The following is a 17,536-nucleotide window of genomic DNA, read 5'->3' on the forward strand; positions in this document are numbered from 1 at the left end:
TGGGCTTAATAATTCAAAATATTAGTGTACTTTATTTGATCTATATATTATGATACCTCATTTGTTAGTTATTCTTATTTGTGGGATAAATAATTCAAAGTATTATTACACTTGATTTGATTTATATTGTTTCTTGCCTAAGATTTCTGCGATTTGGAGGTGTTTCCGCAGCCCGTGGTCGACCCAACTTGACATCTTCCAATTATTAAAAGGTAAATTTTTTATTCAGCAAATATTCTTTTAAATTTGTGGGCTAAATAATTCAAATTATTATACTTTATTTGATTTATATTGTTTGTGTATGATAGATAGTAAAATGAATCAAATTCCGGGAAGAGAGTGGATGTATGAGAGAAAATTTTCCACCGGAGAATTGAATCTTGATTTTATTGATGGTTTGGATAAGTTTATAAATTTTGTTGTGCAACATCCCTCTAGAATGGATGGTTCGAAAATTAGGTGTCCATGTGCACGATGTGATAATAAAAACTTTCTTCGTACGGACATGGTGAAGGAGCATCTTGTGAAAAGGGGGTTTACTAAAAATTATTATGATTGGAGATTTCACTATGATGTTGAAGCGTCGTCCAGCTCAAGACAAATAGAATCCATGCATTGTGATCCACCATTGAATCCGTACCAGCACATGGTGCACGATGCGTGGGGACAGTCAGGTGCTCACGAGCATTGGCAGTATGTTCCGCCTACATACATGCCAGAGCCCCCATTCAATGAGTCGCAACAGTTCTATAATTTGTTAGAAGCGTCTAAGTGTGATTTGTGGGAGGGGTGTGATTATTCTGAGCTGTCAACAAATGCTCGAATAATGACTATGAAGTCTGAACATCGAATGTCTCAGCGAGCTGTTGACGAATTGTGTCAGTTTATGGAGGAGCGTTTGCCAAAGCCAAATCGTATGCCTAACAGTTTCTACAAGTGCAAGAAACAAATGCAGACTTTAGATATGCCCCATCTGAAGATACATTGTTGCAAGAAAGGATGCATGATCTATTGGAGAGAAGACGAGAATAGGACCGAATGCAAAGTTTGTGGTCAGGCTAGATTCAAGGATAATGGTAGGAGTCCATTCAAGAAGATGTATTATTTTCCTCTGGGCCCAAGATTAAGACGATTATATGCGTCTGAAGTTACAGCTCAATCCATGCGATGGCACGCAGAGCACGCCCAGACTCCAGGAGAGATGCGTCATCCAGCTGATTCTATAGCCTGGAAAACTTTCGACAAGTCACATCCCTTATTTGCTTCTGAATCAAGAAATGTCAGGTTGGCACTTAGCACAGATGGATTTCAGCCATTCGGCCAAAGTGGTTCACAATACTCATTATGGCCGGTAATTTTAACTCCATACAATTTGCCGCCGTGGATGTGCATGAAAGATCCATACATGTTTCTCACTGTGATCGTGCCAGGTCCGAAGAGTCCAAAACAGAAAATTGATGTATTTCTACAACCCTTGATTGCAGAGCTCAACGATTTATGGGCTGAAGGAATTCCAGCATACGATATATCTAGAAAACAAAACTTCCAGTTGCGTGCAGCACTGATGTGGACTATCAGCGACTTCCCCGCATATTCAATGTTATCAGGATGGAGTACATCTGGGCACCGTGCATGTCCGTATTGTATGGAGGACTCACAAGCTTTTTCCTTGAAGCATGGACGGAAAACTACTTGGTTTGATTGTCACAGGAGGTTTCTCAATAGAAATCACCGGTTCCGCAGAGATAAAAAGAATTTCATAAAGAACAGAACCGAACATTCCGGTCCTCCTTCGATCTTAAACGGAGAACAGATACTTGATAACTTGGAACAATTTGAGTACAAGAGAGTGTTTGATGAAGGTGCAGAAACAGCAAACTCCGAGTTGAGCAAGATTTTTGGATGGAATAAACGAAGCATATTTTGGGATCTTCCGTATTGGAAGACAAATGTGATTCGTCACAATCTGGATGTCATGCACATAGAAAAAAATGTTTTTGACAATATCTTTAATACCATCATGAATGTGGAAGGCAAGACAAAAGATAATGCTAATGCAAGAAGAGATTTGGAAGAACTTGGTATACGGCCTGAACTTTGGCCATGTGATGGGAAATATCACAAGGCTAATTTCACACTTGATAAAGAAAGTATGAAATTATTGCTCAAGTGGCTCAACATTTTGAAATTCCCAGATGGTTATGTTTCTAACTTGTCAAGATGCATTGATATGAAGAAACATAAGTTGTACGGTATGAAAAGCCACGACTGTCATGTGTTTATGCAACGATTGCTACCAATTGGACTTCGTGAGTTACTTCCACACGATGTATGGGAGCCTCTGACAGAGTTGAGCAATTTCTTTAGAGATCTTACTGCTACAGTGATACGAGAGGCTGATATGACAAAGTACAGTGAGTCGATTGTGGTTACCTTGTGCAAGCTTGAGATGATATTTCCTCCGTCTTTCTTTGACTCCATGGAGCATCTTCCAGTCCACTTAGCATATGAGGCATTGATCGCAGGACCGGTACAATTTCGATGGATGTATCCATTTGAACGGTACATGCGCAAGTTGAAGTTAAATGTAAAGAACAAGGCTGCTGTGGAAGCATCAATATGTAATGCGTATTTGACTGAGGAATCATCTCACTTTTGCACTCATTACTTTGAGTCACATGTCCGTTGTCGAGGTAGAGATGTTCCTCGTAATGACGACGGAGGGGGATCTACTCACTCCACAGATATGCTTCAAATTTTCACATTTGATACCAGATGTGTTGGGAAGGGACGTGCACGATTCTTGTCAGAAGTCGAGTACAAAGCGGCACACACTTACATATTGTTGAATACTCAAGAAGCAAAGGAATATGAGCAGTAAGTTTGATTTCCTTAAATTCGTTTATTGAACTAAATAGATGCTACTTATTTAATTACTTTTTTCATAAAACAGCATGTTCGTCGAGCAATTGCGCGAATGCTTTCCAAGAATAACACCGTCAGAGATAGAGCAACAATTAGAAAGTCAATATGCGTCATGGTTTAATGCATATGTAAGTTTTCTATATATTTTTATTTTGTACATTTTTAACTGTCGGAAATATGTAACTTATTCACTAAGTGGTTGATATACAGGGTCAAAATAACCTACCTCACGATAGTCATTTATACTATTTGTCACAAGGACCATTGACCGGGGTCACGAGTTATAATGCTTGTATTGTCAATGGATATAAATTCCACACAGACTCTTATGGAAAGAGTAAATCCACATTCAACAGTGGGGTTTGCGTCAGAGGGTCGAATTACAACTATGACGAGGATGACTTTTATGGCATTTTGAAAGAAGTTGTGGAGGTCAAATATCGTGCAAGACCAATTAAGAAAGTTGTCTTGTTCAACTGTTTATGGTATAATCCGGGTCCACCTCCACGTGGTGGTACAATTGTTCATCCGAGGTACAAAATTACAGAAGTAAATATTCAGAAGGAGTACCCAAAATATGATCCCTTCGTCTTAGCTAAACAAGCATCTCAAGTTTATTTTGTACCTTTTCCGAGCAAGAAAAAAGACAAGGCGAACTGGCGAGCAGTGTTCAAGGTTCGAGCAAAGAAATTCGATTCTAGTTACATCGCCATGAAAGAGGTAGAAGAAGATATAGCTTTCCAAGAAGATGAACTGGAAGTTCACGAAATATCTGATGATGTACAATTCATAAACCCACCACATCGTGACCCTAGCGGCGCAATGATTCCAATTTTTAGAGAGATTATAGATGAGGATGAAGATGAGGATGAGGATGAGGATGAGGATGAAGAAGAAGAAGAAGAAGAAGAAGAAGAAGAAGAAGAGGAAGAAGAAGAGGAAGATGGCGATGAAGATGACCCGAAATATGATCCCTTCGTCTTAGCTAAACAAGCATCTCAAGTTTATTTTGTACCTTTTCCGAGCAAGAAAAAAGACAAGGCGAACTGGCGAGCAGTGTTCAAGGTTCGAGCAAAGAAATTCGATTCTAGTTACATCACCATGAAAGGGGCAGAAGAAGATATAGCTTTCCAAGAAGATGAAGTGGAAGTTCACGACATATCTGATGATGTACAATTCATAAACCCACCACATCGTGACCCTAGCGGCGCAATGATTCCAATTTTTAGAGAGATTGTAGATGAGGATGAGGATGAGGATGAGGATGAGTATGAGGATGAGGATGAGGAAGAGGAAGAGGAAGAGGAAGAGGTAGAGGAAGATGAAGAGGAAGATGGCGATGAAGATGGCGATGAAGATGAAGATGACTAGTTCTTGGGCATTGATGCTATCTCAAAATGTAAGTACTATCTTATTTTTATTGTTTCGTCCAATTATTGAAATTTCGCAAAATCTGAAAATATAGTTGTTATCATTTTTGAAATATTTTATTTAAAAAATGATAACTATAGTTAATTAATGTTAATCAAATGATAAAATGTAAAATATAGACTTATTGGGAGAAGTAATTGTGAAGTCCAATTGTATTCCAAATGAATTAGAGTTTGCCGTGCAATGGTATATAGACTTATTATTTCTCACAGATTCCAATGGTATTGGAAATGAAAAGATCCGTTCCAATGGTATTGGAAATGAGTTAGACTTAAATGAATTAGACTTAGTATACATAATTCTCTCGATCGGTATTCTCCTCCCCCAATTCTCACTGCCTCCGTCTAATTCTCACTGGTTCTCTGCAGTTTTCCAGCAGATTTTCCTCTTCGGGACAAGCAGGGAATGCTTTGAAGCCCGAAGCTGCTGACGGTGCGCCTGCTTTGAATTAGGTTTCGGCTTAGATTTAACCGATTTGAATCCCAAGCTTTCCTCTCACTGACTTAGTTTTCCTCTCAATTGAGACTGAGGTGAATATCTTCATTCAACTTTAGCAATTGGTTATATCATTGATTGAATATGCTAATTGGTTAGAGATTTAGAGCTGCAGTGTTCTCCACTCAATTTTAGCAATGGCTTTTGATTGTTTGATTTTGATTATGAAATGAATATTTTAAGCAATGTCATCAGATTCAGGTGATTACTTGTATATAATGTAGATTATAGCGTTGATTGAATTGGTAATAAGAGTTTTGCAGATTATGAAATGAGAGTTTTGCAGATTATGAAATGAGAGTTTTGCAGATTCGTTTTTGCCCTAATTCGATTAAAAATTATGAACAGATGTAGAACACATTCTGCCATCTTCCATGTGTTTGTTAAAATGTTCAAACAGATCTTCTATTATTAGGATTCAATAATGGCCAAACTTAATTAGAGTGTTTGTTAGCAGAATGTTATCTATAGAGCTTAATCAAACAATTTCTGGACAAATGCACTTATCTATAGATCATCATTATTTTAGCATTGGAGTATAATTGAAAAGAAATACTCATTTCTATGGTACAATAGAAGCATTAGCATTAGCATTAGCATTAGCATTAGAATTGTGAATCTCCCTTTTGTGAATGTTACAAATTCCAAGAAACGTGATGATGATAATGAACCAAGTGCTAGGTATTTCTTCATCATACTTTGCTTACTTCATAGAAATGGATTTAGACTCTGTTCTGTTCATCATATTTGTTAGAATGTTTATTGTGTGTCTGGTTTTGGCAGTTGATCTTCTCAAATATCTGTGTAAGTTTGTGTTCATTTTTAGAATTAGTCAGGCAGCCTATTTATGTTATTGATTAATGATAATAATCACCATTTCTCTCTGTTGTTGGATTACTTGGTTCTTCCTTTATGTTAGACTGAGCATTACACATGGATAGATCAGCTATGAATATGTGTGGTGTTTTGTTATACTTATTATCATAATTTATTATAGTTATCAATCATATGCAGTCTTTTGTGGGCTTGGACACCTATTTTGTTGTATACTATATGTATTCTTCTTGATTACCATATACTGAAAGTAAAGCATTACTTATTTCAGTTAGAAAAATGCGAGGAGGATTCACAAGACGAGGACGCAGGTTGGCTGTTCTTGATGATGATGAAGAAAATGCTCTTGAGGAAGAAATTCGTGTCGAAGAGGAAGAAGGGGAGGAAGGAGAGGAAAATGGTACAGTGAGGCGAAATGGTACAGTGAGGGACCATCCTACACATGATCAAGATGGTCGTATATTCATTCATCTAAGAAATGATGGATTGTAAGTGGATAGATAATTATTTTTATAAATTTTAAAGTTCATAACTATATATTCATATGCAGATTGCAACCTTCCAAAGCCGTGGCGAACATATTGCACAGTGCTTTTCAGAATATAGTACACCCAACTGCATTCTCACAAGCAACTCTTGACGAAGCATACATTGAATCCTATTGGGAAGAATTTAAGGTAATTGTATAAACTATAATCCATTAGAGTAAAGAATGGTCAATGTTTTACTTGATATTCTAATTGTAGCTTAGAATTTCTTGATGTAACTAAATTCTTTAATATTTTATTTAATATTTTGTTCTAACTTTGTTTCTTTTCTTTTATATTATTTTGCAGGTCCATGCAAATATTGAGAACTACAATCAAGATCTTGCCAAAAGTGCTTTTCGTAAGAGATGTAAGCGTAAGTATGGCAATCATATCTACAGACTGAAAAATAGGAAAACAAAGCCTGCTTACTTAACAAATGCGTTGTGGGAAGATTACACTAAAGCGTGGAAGACGGCTGAGTCTATCAAGGTTTCCGAGAGATGTTCGAAAAACCGTAAACAAGGTTATGAGAAAGCCCTCGGCACACATTGTAACGGATCTGTTCCATTTGACGTGACTGTGGAAAAGATGGTAGACATTGCATTTTCTAGTTTAACTTGTTCATTTTTTAATTATTGTTAATCATTTTGAATATTGTTTGCAGATTAAAGAGAATAAAGGGAAGATGCCTAAATTTGTAGAACTTTATGTAAGGGTTCACACGCTAAGGGGCAAAGATTCATCGGGGGAGTTGTGTTCGCAGCGCGCCATAGAAAAAATGGTAATTTCAAATTAATTTGCTTACAAATTTGAAGGTTTGTTACAACTCTGATTCTTGATTAGTAGTGATTTAATATGTAATTGATATTAGTAGTGATTTAATCAAAATGGAGCAGTGGAAGTTCTATATATGGAGAGGCAGTAGCCAGTAGGATTTAGGGGGAAGGGGGGGGGAGATTTGATTGATTATCCAAATAAGGTATTGATGTAGGCAGATTAAGTGCATGCTTCCATAGACACTCAGAATTTCATGCTTTTGGTAGAATCTTTTTACTGATAATCCAAATAATGTATTGCCAGTATTTTTACACTTAGATTGAGTTGTTTGAGTTGTTTGTGTTTTTTCTCACTTGTTTGTTGAGAGGGGCTTGAGTCTTCAATCGAGTACCTGACCTTCTTTCAAATTGTGTCCCCTTGCAATGTCCATATCACTTATAGTGGAGCTAGGACTTGCTAATTTGTACACAGAAAGCCACAATGGGTTTAGAAATTAGAAGTCTGAAGCTTCTCCCTAGAACTTAGCCTTGGAGATACAATGTTTGGAGATTGAGTCTTATTAAACTACAGTGGACTTACTGTTATCTTTCCATTTGCATTTGATGCTCACTGTTCTTTAGTTACTGCATTGGTTTCTTCTTTAGTTACTGTTATCTTTTAGTTACTGCATTGGTTCTGATGCTTATTGTCTTATTATACATGTTTATAGGAGCAAGTTAAGGCAAGAGCCGATGAATTACGGGCTGCAGGGGAAGTAGATCCAGATTTTGATCGCATTTTCCTTGACCTTTTTGTGAAGAAGATGAAGAGAAACCAAATTCCCGGAGCTGGACAGGCAACGAGCATTTATTTCCCTAATGTTGCTAGCAGATCATCCACTGGAGGCTCAGGTAATGGGGTTGGGAATTATTGTGGATATGTTGCCTGTTCACGGTTCACCAACTCCGGCAAATTAAGTGGTTTTAATTTTCTTTTTCATAATTCAAAAATATATGTATATGTAATATGTTGAATATGATTATATGAACATGATACTCTAGAACAGCATAAAATTCACTTTAGAAATAGAGTGATTACTGTAAATACTAAGTTCTCTTACACATTTCACTAAAAATAATACTAGTATATTGAAATGAGGAGTGTTATATTGCTAACTCATAACTTAATTGCTAATTACAATTAAATAATAGTTATTAGATATTCAAATTAAGGGCTTAGGTCATTAATCCCTAAATGTCAATACGATCAACGGAAAACGTCAATAAGTCCATAGGATTAATTCCAAAAAATATCAATAGGGGTATTAATGTCAATTAACTACGTGTTTAGTTATAACTAACTTTTAAAAGAAATCCCAAAACTTTAAATTCATATAACATATATCAAATTAAAGATAATTTCATAAGGATTTCAACGATATCCTACATGCATATGTTCCGACGTCAAAATTTGAAAAAAAAATTCAAAATTTTTTAATTTTTTCGTACAAGCAGAAATGTCAACATACTATACAAAATATGTCAATATAATACACGTAGAATGTCAATACAAACAATGGGTTAACATTCTTAAAGCATTGTGTTGACATTCTCAAAGCATTGTGTTGATATTTTCGAAACACTATATTGACATTTTCTAACAAAACCCTAATTTGGAAATTGTTTTATATTTCTTTTTATTAATAAAAACGAAAAATACACATGGTAAATTGTAGACCACACGTTTTCTAAATTCCTATAACCTTAAATTAATTGTAGTTAGCAATTAAATGATGAGTTAGCAATTGATCACTCCCCATATTGAAATTATAGGTTCAATAATAGATCCACGTCGAATTTGAGTTAAATTATAAAGTTCACTTAAACTAGCTAGTATCCTTTTCCAACTTAAAAAAGTGCTACATTTTGGTTTTATAAATTTTGCATACGTCAAATTGAGTTGAAGTAAATCGATTAATGTATAATTGATAGCGTCTATCCTCGAAGGAAGATGGTCAAGCATACTCTTACTAATAAAGTCCAATTTGATTACATTTAAATCCTTAATATATATGGTCATTAATATTTTCCATCCTCGTCTAAGTCTAACCATTATTCTTATTAACTTGAGGAGTTTTGGAACTCAAAATTATGATAATAATTACTGTTACAATTCTTTATTTATGCAGAAGAAAAACAAATATTTATGAATATAATAGGACTCTGATTATTTTACTAATTTATATAGTTTTGAAGAGGATACAACTTAGTAGTGTATTAAATAGTAATTGGATCGTCCCATAATAAATATTTAATTCAATAATGGATTTTATTATTTCATGAAGTCCAGCATTCCATGAATTTTATAAATGGTTTTCGTAGTGGACACTTTTGCATTAGTCTATCTGCCCACGTCTAACAAAAGCGTTATCTTATTAATTATAACTATTATTTATTGATATATACTCCATTTACTATGCTATTTATCCCTAAAATTATAAATATTACTCATATCAAAATTCAATATTTTCTATAAAATTAAAATTTTATTGGGAACACCATGAATTTAGGTTAGTGAATTTTCCTCTAAAAAATATTACCGGATCAATTTTCATGAACAAAATTTAAATAATTGCTTTGAATCTAAAATAACCACTCCTGTTAAGTGGTACTTTTTGACCATGACTATCTTAACTGTATTGTTCTTCCGTTATGCAGGAAAAAAATTAATATAATTAATAACACCACATAAAACTAACTCCATCACCATCAACATTCACATAAGGAATAAATTAATGTCTTTCCGAGTCTCCTTACACTTATCGAAAATCATCATTCTAATTCTAACTAAGGAAATGAGCAAACCTTCGTCCACATTTAAGATGCATTAAGGTTTGATGAGTGACTTTTCATTTGCGTTTCTCATATACATATACACATTCTAAAGTGACCCATACTTTCCATTGTTTGCAATATCTCTTGAAAATGGCAATTTTCAACATTTTTTCATCACTAGTGTTTCTCTTGTTCTCGTGCATTGCAATAGCCGTCCCGCCAAAATTCTTCAACGTCGTTCGCTACGGTGCCATCTCCGATGGCACCACCGACAACTCTGAGGTTCGATCATGCTACTTTAACTAAATTCATTTTTCAATTGTTTTAATATTTGTGTAAAATGATTATAGGTATTTCTCAAAGCATGGAAAGATGCATGTGCATACAATGGAAGGAGTAGGTTTTGGATCCCAAATGGAAAATTCTTGCTACGAAAGGCCTCATTTGAAGGCTCGTGCAATGGCTCAATGGCCTTTTTGATCAAAGGGACCCTCGTGGCCCCGGCCGATTCCTTCTTCACCGACACGTGGATCGCCTTCCGGTATGTATCCGGCCTCATTGTGAAAGGCGGCGGCACCCTTGACGGCCAAGGCCAATCAGCGTGGCATTACAACGACTGCAAAACCAACTCTAAATGCAAGCCTCTCCCAGTGGTTAGTCTCTCTTTTAATTTGCTCTCTCCATTTTGTTATCTTGATTTAGGGTTTAGGGTTTGTGTGCACTGCAGACATTGAGATTCGACTTTGTGAGGAACTCCAAGGTTGAAAACATCGAATCCATCAACAGCAAGAGCTCCCATTTCAACATTTTCGCCTGCGAAAACATGAACATAAGCCATGTTAAGCTCTCGGCGCCTGCAGACAGCCCCAACACCGATGGCATCCACATTGGGACCTCGCGCAACATCAAGATATCCAAGTCCGTCATTGGCACGGGAGATGACTGCGTGTCCATGGTGTCCGGCAGCCAATCCATTGAGGTGGATGGGGTCGCTTGTGGGCCTGGCCACGGTATTAGCATCGGGAGCTTGGGGAGGGGCCATGAGCATGAGTATGTCAAGGGGATAACTGTCAGAAACTGCACCTTTATTGGCTCCGATAATGGTGTTAGGATAAAAACGTGGTCACCCTCTTCATATAGTTTGGCTTCTGGCTTAGTTTTTGAAAATATTATTATGAAAAATACCAAAAATCCAGTTGTTATTGATCAGTATTACTGCCCCTCACCACATTGCTATTTGCAGGTACCCTAAATTATATTTCCTCTTCTTTTTTTTTTTAAAAAAAGAAATCAATTGTGTATTTGATTATTTATTTGTGTGTATATATAGGGGCATTCAAGCTCAGCTGTCCAAATACAAGATGTTACATTCAAGAATATATTTGGGGTGTCAAGCACACAAGTGGCGGTGAATTTGCAATGCAGCAAGGCTATGCCGTGCAAGAATGTGAAGCTCATCAACATCGACCTTGCCTATGACGGCCCAGGGAGACGGGCCACATCCCTTTGTTCGAATGTCATTGGCTCCTCTTCTGGCAAGCTCGTGCCTGGGGGATGTATATAGCTTTTTAGTCACTAGAATTTTGCTGATGTATTTATTTGCAGTTTGTTGTTTACTTTATAAAAATGAGTCTTTGAATTAGCACTCACATTTCTCTCTTTAACACAGTATATATTTTCCAATTATAATGTAGTAACTGAACATCACCGCAAAATGTAATCTATGCATTAAGGAAAGACCTTGCTCACATATCAGTCAAGGAGAACAAAATTCTCACCATTAACAAATATCTCTGCAGCTTTAGAAGATGTTTTGGAGTTCTTTCTCACTTGAGCATGAGATTCAGCTTCCTTCTGAAACATCTTCACCAATTCTTGAAGCTCCAGCTTCCTCACCTCCACCTTCTCTTCAGTCAACGGCCGTTTCAGTCCCAGATAGATCAGCCCGATTCCTATGAGCACCGCTCCTAACAAGACGAGGCCACCAGAGAACACGGCAAATGCATAAGGGGCACCCCCAGATCCTGGAATTCCATCCACATTTATTCCAAACAGCCCGGTGATGATGCTGAGAACTAGGCCGCAGCCTCCGAAAACTCCTAGGTTATGCTGCACGTGGAGGCTCTGATCCTGAAAAGTTACCATAACATGTGATGCGCATTGCAATAGCTTGTTTTATCATGAGGTGTAAACTTAATTATGTATCTCAAGGCTGAAATATTGAGTTCAAAGGCTAGAACCTGCAAACATGCACGAACAGTGCTCTGCATGACATCTTGTATTGTAAACAAACGTCCTCGGACTGCTTCTTGTTCCTGAATCATTTGCCTTGTGCTTTTTTTCATGCCCTCAAGCATAGTTCTTGCAGCATTGCCACGCACGTGTTGGAGAAGCTCGAACAGTATCTCCTCTCTCGCGTGTAAAGACCATTTTACTCTGATTACCTGTTGAGGTTATTTGGTCATCTCTTTTGACAAAATATTTTTGTCAAGGTAGTAAAACAGGGCTTTTCATGTTCCCTGCAGCATACCTGTGTTGAAAGTCTTCGAATTTCTTGGTTTAGAATTATGCTGAACATATGCATGTCTTCATAAGTTCTCCTGTTAAAAATTGACAGTGTTTCTTCTTTACCAAAAGTAGTACTTTCCAAGTAAAAGCAAAAGCTTGCTACACTATCAAATAAAGATATTACCTATTCATGAACTTCAATTCAATCTCATCAGCGGCTCCAAAAATGTATTTGCGAAACAATCTAGAAAGATCAACACATATTGCAATCATCAAAGCGAAATATGTAACAAATTAACCTCTACCCATACATACGATTGAGGCATAAGAGAAGTTCATGTGATGCTGAAACTATAAAAAGTAAAGCTGGCATTATTTAGCAACAGGGAGAAGACATTGACCTGTCATCCCAGCGAGCAAGGCGGCAAGCAAGTAGAGCTATAACTTCATGACTCGTTCGTGGTGTGTTGCTACCTCCAGCTGCAAGGAGTTCCTGATTTAACAATAGCATTTAACCATGGGATGATTCAGAGAAGGTTGAGTTTTAAGTTAAGCTGAGGCAGTGACAGACCTGAACTTCGGAAACACCCAACACGTTAATGTTTGAAGACGAGCCTTTGACATGCAATGCAGTCAGCAAGAAGTTCTGTGCTTGCCAAGATCGTATGACAACCGGGATGTCATCTTCTTCTGCATAAGGATCCCCAACTGACTGCCCTAACAGCTCAAACAGCAGCCCTCCGGCAACTCTGACAGGAACCTATTCATTGAGGTAAGTTTCCGGATCATTTAGTACTACATGAGAAACATAACAAATATGGAGATTAAAAGGATGTGTGATTGATCAGTGTGCAAGTAAGCCAATAATACCTCGTATAAGAGGTGCTTCATCCGTTCGCTTATCAGCTTGCTTTCGTCTCTCAATGCAGTGCTTATCGCAGGATGCAGCCACTGAGCGTTGCTCAACCATGAACTGATAAAAGGGCAGCCTGCATCCACATGGCACCACCATGTGGGGCCCACAGGACGCTCCCAGTAAGGAGCTGCAACATCTGCTACAGCCACATCATCCTCATCATCTAGCTCAACAGATTGGGACGCCCAAACAGCATCAACTTGCAATGTCTGAAGTAGCTGAGATATCCTTTTCCACCCGATTGGTATCCAGTAATTCCCAAAAGATCTCTCACGCGGATGAAAACAGCCTAAATGATGCTCGTGTCTTTGAGATTGCTCATCTAGAGCATCAACATCATAAGTGTCTGTATCTCCATACACACCATACTGTGACTTGTCGACAGCACTAGCTTGCGAAGACTCGACTTTCAAGCCAGTCCCTGAATGATGAGGTTTTCTATTACCTCGTATGAACTCAAAAGCACATATTAGTCCATCCGTCCACAACTCATTACCCAGCGAAACATCCCTACACGACTGCTGTTTGTGACTTTCTTGTTTCTTAGGATCATTGCTCATTGCTGCCACATTATGAAAAGTAAATGCAGAAAATAAAGCATCATAATTCATGAACTCAAACAGGAAGCAGCCATCATGATTAGAGAAGGTTACTTTGTGTATTTATCTTGAAAGTCTTTCAGAAAAAGAGAGCCAAATTCTCAGGCATTGAAGATGTGACTAGTTGAGCAATTAGGCAGACATTTACCCATAAACACGAACTTATCACAACTTACACTGTGACAGAGCATTTTTGAAGTCTACAGCAAGAGAGACCCTAATGATTCTCCTACACATCCCTCCTTTTCAACAGATATGAAACCAATCAACCAATTACAAGTGAGATTGCAACTATTAAATTAGCATATGCTACATCATAAGTGAATTGATTCCATCCATGCCTTAACTGAATTCGCCCATCAAAAGATTAAATTGTTCGATTCATAACATCGAGAAATTTAAACTAACTATGACGAACTCAATTATGATCCAAGATTCAAAAACATTAACACCACAATAATCAATTAAACTAAGAAATTAGTGAGCATAACACAGTATAGTAAATAAAGGCAGCTTTTCCCGATATAAACTGTGTCTTGATTTTCATACCGGAGATTGGAGGAATTTGCTTGGGTTCTAATCAAGAAATCAATGATGTATTGCCATGAAAACTATGGGGTATTCCGTATTTGGAAGTGACTGATGCAATGTACGCGAGTAGTGAGATTACAACAGATTCTAAGCGGTTAGGAATTAGGATTGTGCCTCTCCACTGATATTTTCATAAAGTATTTATATATTTTGAAATAAGATTTGTGCACTTATAAATTTCAAAAACAAAGAGATGATGATGATGCATAAAATCAAAACGAAAAAGTAAATTAAAATACTATCACCATATATTCTGGAAATGTGAAGTTTAGAAGTTATATTTTTCTATCTTATCTCAAACTAAGTAAAACCATTAATTTTTATATTCTGATTTCTCAAGTCTCTTTCTAGCACCATTTGCTTTATGATTTGAAATCCAAAGTGGATACAAAAGTCAAGATCCCATTTTAATCCGCTAGCATAAAAAGAAGCATAATGGTAACAATTAACAAATGCACAAAAAATACTATACAACATTGGAAGAATTAGCTTGTAGAAAGACATCAATTGGTCAAAAAGTTCATAATTAGATTAGGATTTTGAAATATCTAATTGTCACCAAATATTACTGTTACCAAAGTTAATACCCGTCCATAGGCTTTTATTTAGATAAAGTATAGCTGCAATTATTAAGATCTATCAAGAATCTCTTTTTTAAATAAATAATTGTTCCTTTTCTCTCTATTTCCCCTCTTTTTATTTTTAATTCCAAAGTTTACCGACAATTTTGTTAAAAGTGTTGCATTTTACAATAATAGAAGTAGCGATTTGCTATCTAAATCATGGTTAATTAGTAAATTTATATTTGTTCTCTTGAAATACCATTGAACTATTTAGTCCTAGGATCTAAAAAGGCCAATATATATCTGAACGCGGTTAGTTCTTTCAAAAATACCACAGTAGTATAAAAATTTAGCAATACTTTTGTCAATTAAAAAATTTGTGGCCTGTACTGTTCTTTTGACATGATGCATACCAGGAGATTTCATTAACCTCGTCTAATTACAAAATATAATTTCCACCTCCAATTTGCACCAATTTATTTTTTTGTTCTCAACTTACTAATTACTAATTTACCATCGACCACTTCTTCATCCACTTAAATTAAGATGTTACTATAAATATTTGGGGCCAATTGCTACATTTTGTAAGTATGAAATGATCTTCTCCACTTTTAGCAACTTGTTCTCCACGAACCTGATAAACTATAAACTATTCACAAAAAGGAATAGAGAAAGCATTTTATAGTTGAATATAAGACAAAGTTCAATTATGTGCAGTTAATGGTCAAGGTCACCTAACAACTACTATTATGAAGAACTTGTAGAACTTAGAGCATCTAAATTTTATATTAAACCACAAAATTTAAAGACCATGTCGAAGATATAACTGTTAAATTTCATTTCACTTCTGAAAATTGTAGTAATAAAAATAGCATAATGCCGAAGAAGTTAGCTCTTATGCATGTAAAAGTTAAAACCCTTGACTAATGGATCATCATTTCTTCATCTCATTGATCTAGAATGTGTATAAATAGTAAATACCATGAAATATCAAAAGTTGCAAGTTGAAAAAGAGAAAAGGCACTCGTGTGTATGTAGAGATGATTAGAGTGATCAATCGTTGAGCCCCACAACCAGCACACCAAAAAGTTAAAACCCAAACATTTCCTTCTTTTCTCATACCTTTTCCATCTTCACCACCTTTCTCCATCACAGTGAATGTGAACTTGTTCATTTTTGGGTTTGGTTTTACTCATTATTTTCCTTATAATGTAGTAGTCATAAACCTCCACCCCATCCCCAAAAGAATGTCTCAAATTGTCACACTCCCTCTCTCATAATTTTGCATATAATATGATAAAAGTTCATGCTTTGATGCTTCTTTGGATTAACATGCTGTCCTATTTTTCAAGCACACAATAGACTTCTGCTGAATCTCCTAAATATAAATACACATCAATTTAGCTACTAGAAAGTTTCAAACCCCAAAACACTACAATGGCTAAAAAAGTTCTGTCAAACCTTCCATCCATCCTTCTCTTTGTTTTTCTACTCTGCTCAGGTGCCTCTCTATCTCTCTCTCTCTCCAAAAACATACTATAAACAAGACTCTACTTCTCAATTTGCAGGTTCAATTGTCCAAGAAACAGAGGCAGCAGCAGAACAAAAAGATGTGACAACTCCAATGACAACAGTTCCTTTGAGAAATCCCTCATCTTTAAATCCACTGCTGGATCCACAGCAAGATTCTCCCACCATCACCACCACTCCTCCGTCTACGGCCGCAGGGAGCTGGTGTGTCGCCAGCATATCCGCCACACCGGCAGCATTGCAGGCTGCACTGGACTATGCCTGTGGCCACGGTGGCGCAGACTGCTCCCCCATCCAGCCCGGGGGAGGCTGCTTCGCCCCAATCAACCTCCGCCACCACGCCTCCTACGCCTTCAACACCTACTACCAGAGGAATCCTATCCCCAGCAGCTGCAACTTCGCTGGCTCAGCCGTTACAACAAGCACTGATCCAAGTCACTCACACTACCCACATTTATTTATTTTATATAAATATACAAATGTAGTATTTAAAATGATGATGATGATGATGATATGCTAATGCAGGTTACGTGACATGCCACTATCCATCTATAAGGTGAGATTCTACTCCTATTTTCTTTTCTTTTTTTTCTTGAAGATGTGAAAATACTCATAAGCCAACACGTCAAACTAGCAGCACAAGTTCATCAGTGTTGAACACGACTAGCTCGACTGGATCCCATGCTTTCGGAGCTGGCCCAGTCCCTCCCTCTCCTACTGCAGCTGCCCTGCCTAACTCTTGTATGCATGTACTGCAGTTCTTGGCTCTACTTTTGTCAGTTTTGCCTAGTCTTTCTTCCCATAATTGTGGAATATCTGCCTAATTAGCTTAGAATATACAAAATTAGTTTGGTGTATAATTTGTGTGTTTAGAATGCATTACATGTAACATGTGGTGTAATTTAGCAAAGCAAACTCCCTTTTTACTTCCGGTAATCGAATTTTTTTTTTTGAAATAATGACATTATGTTTCAAATGTAACTTACAATTAGCCCAAAAAATTATTCAAAAACATAGCACAACT

General features: G+C 36.8%; 3 protein-coding genes across 4 annotated transcripts; 2 read left to right on the top strand and 1 right to left on the bottom strand.

Annotated features, from left to right (window-relative positions):
• Window positions 1-6,397: 6,397 nt before the first annotated feature.
• LOC125195190 (exopolygalacturonase-like) lies at window positions 6,398-11,057 on the top strand. Its single transcript, XM_048093375.1, has 7 exons — window positions 6,398-6,427; window positions 6,522-6,806; window positions 6,880-6,996; window positions 7,702-7,882; window positions 10,017-10,087; window positions 10,156-10,458; window positions 10,533-11,057. Exons 1-7 carry the CDS (start codon window positions 6,398-6,400, stop codon window positions 11,055-11,057), a joined length of 1,512 nt encoding a protein of 503 aa, XP_047949332.1.
• A 49-nt stretch (window positions 11,058-11,106) lies between these two features.
• On the bottom strand, window positions 11,107-14,653 carry LOC125196604. Of its 2 annotated transcripts, XM_048095192.1 has the most exons (9): window positions 14,378-14,651; window positions 13,184-13,791; window positions 12,885-13,073; window positions 12,715-12,806; window positions 12,498-12,557; window positions 12,336-12,405; window positions 12,046-12,249; window positions 11,584-11,935; window positions 11,107-11,352 (listed from the first exon to the last, which is right to left on the bottom strand). In XM_048095192.1, exons 2-9 carry the CDS (start codon window positions 13,787-13,789, stop codon window positions 11,279-11,281), a joined length of 1,647 nt encoding a protein of 548 aa, XP_047951149.1. In that variant the 5' UTR covers window positions 13,790-13,791; window positions 14,378-14,651; the 3' UTR covers window positions 11,107-11,278. The 2 variants fall into 2 exon arrangements, with proteins under 2 accessions (XP_047951149.1, XP_047951148.1); XM_048095191.1 differs by having other exon boundaries at window positions 13,184-14,653.
• Window positions 14,654-16,149: 1,496 nt separating this feature from the next.
• Window positions 16,150-17,480, top strand: LOC125194030 (PLASMODESMATA CALLOSE-BINDING PROTEIN 1-like). The gene is made up of 4 exons (XM_048092029.1): window positions 16,150-16,483; window positions 16,551-16,946; window positions 17,038-17,068; window positions 17,150-17,480. Exons 1-4 carry the CDS (start codon window positions 16,420-16,422, stop codon window positions 17,334-17,336), a joined length of 678 nt encoding a protein of 225 aa, XP_047947986.1. The 5' UTR covers window positions 16,150-16,419; the 3' UTR covers window positions 17,337-17,480.
• Window positions 17,481-17,536: the final 56 nt, after the last annotated feature.

This window comes from Salvia hispanica, chromosome 6, assembly GCF_023119035.1.
Source record: "Salvia hispanica cultivar TCC Black 2014 chromosome 6, UniMelb_Shisp_WGS_1.0, whole genome shotgun sequence".
NCBI lineage: Eukaryota > Viridiplantae > Streptophyta > Magnoliopsida > Lamiales > Lamiaceae > Salvia > Salvia hispanica.

Excerpts from the sequence above, each read along its gene's own strand:
- LOC125195190 (XM_048093375.1), top strand. The coding sequence starts at position 6,398 with ATGGTCAATGTTTTACTTGATATTCTAATT. Across the intron at positions 6,807-6,879 it reads ACGTGACTGTGGAAAAGATG|ATTAAAGAGAATAAAGGGAA; the intron begins GTAGACATTGCA and ends TATTGTTTGCAG. Across the intron at positions 7,883-10,016 it reads ATCATCCACTGGAGGCTCAG|CCGTCCCGCCAAAATTCTTC; the intron begins GTAATGGGGTTG and ends GCATTGCAATAG.
- LOC125194030 (XM_048092029.1), top strand. The coding sequence starts at position 16,420 with ATGGCTAAAAAAGTTCTGTCAAACCTTCCATCCATCCTTCTCTTTGTT. Across the intron at positions 16,484-16,550 it reads TGTTTTTCTACTCTGCTCAG|GTTCAATTGTCCAAGAAACA; the intron begins GTGCCTCTCTAT and ends CTCAATTTGCAG. Across the intron at positions 16,947-17,037 it reads TACAACAAGCACTGATCCAA|GTTACGTGACATGCCACTAT; the intron begins GTCACTCACACT and ends ATGCTAATGCAG.
- LOC125196604 (XM_048095191.1), bottom strand. The coding sequence starts at position 13,840 with ATGAATTATGATGCTTTATTTTCTGCATTTACTTTTCATAATGTGGCA. Across the intron at positions 12,807-12,884 it reads TGGGTGTTTCCGAAGTTCAG|GAACTCCTTGCAGCTGGAGG; the intron begins GTCTGTCACTGC and ends TTGTTAAATCAG. Across the intron at positions 12,406-12,497 it reads GAATTGAAGTTCATGAATAG|GAGAACTTATGAAGACATGC; the intron begins GTAATATCTTTA and ends AATTTTTAACAG.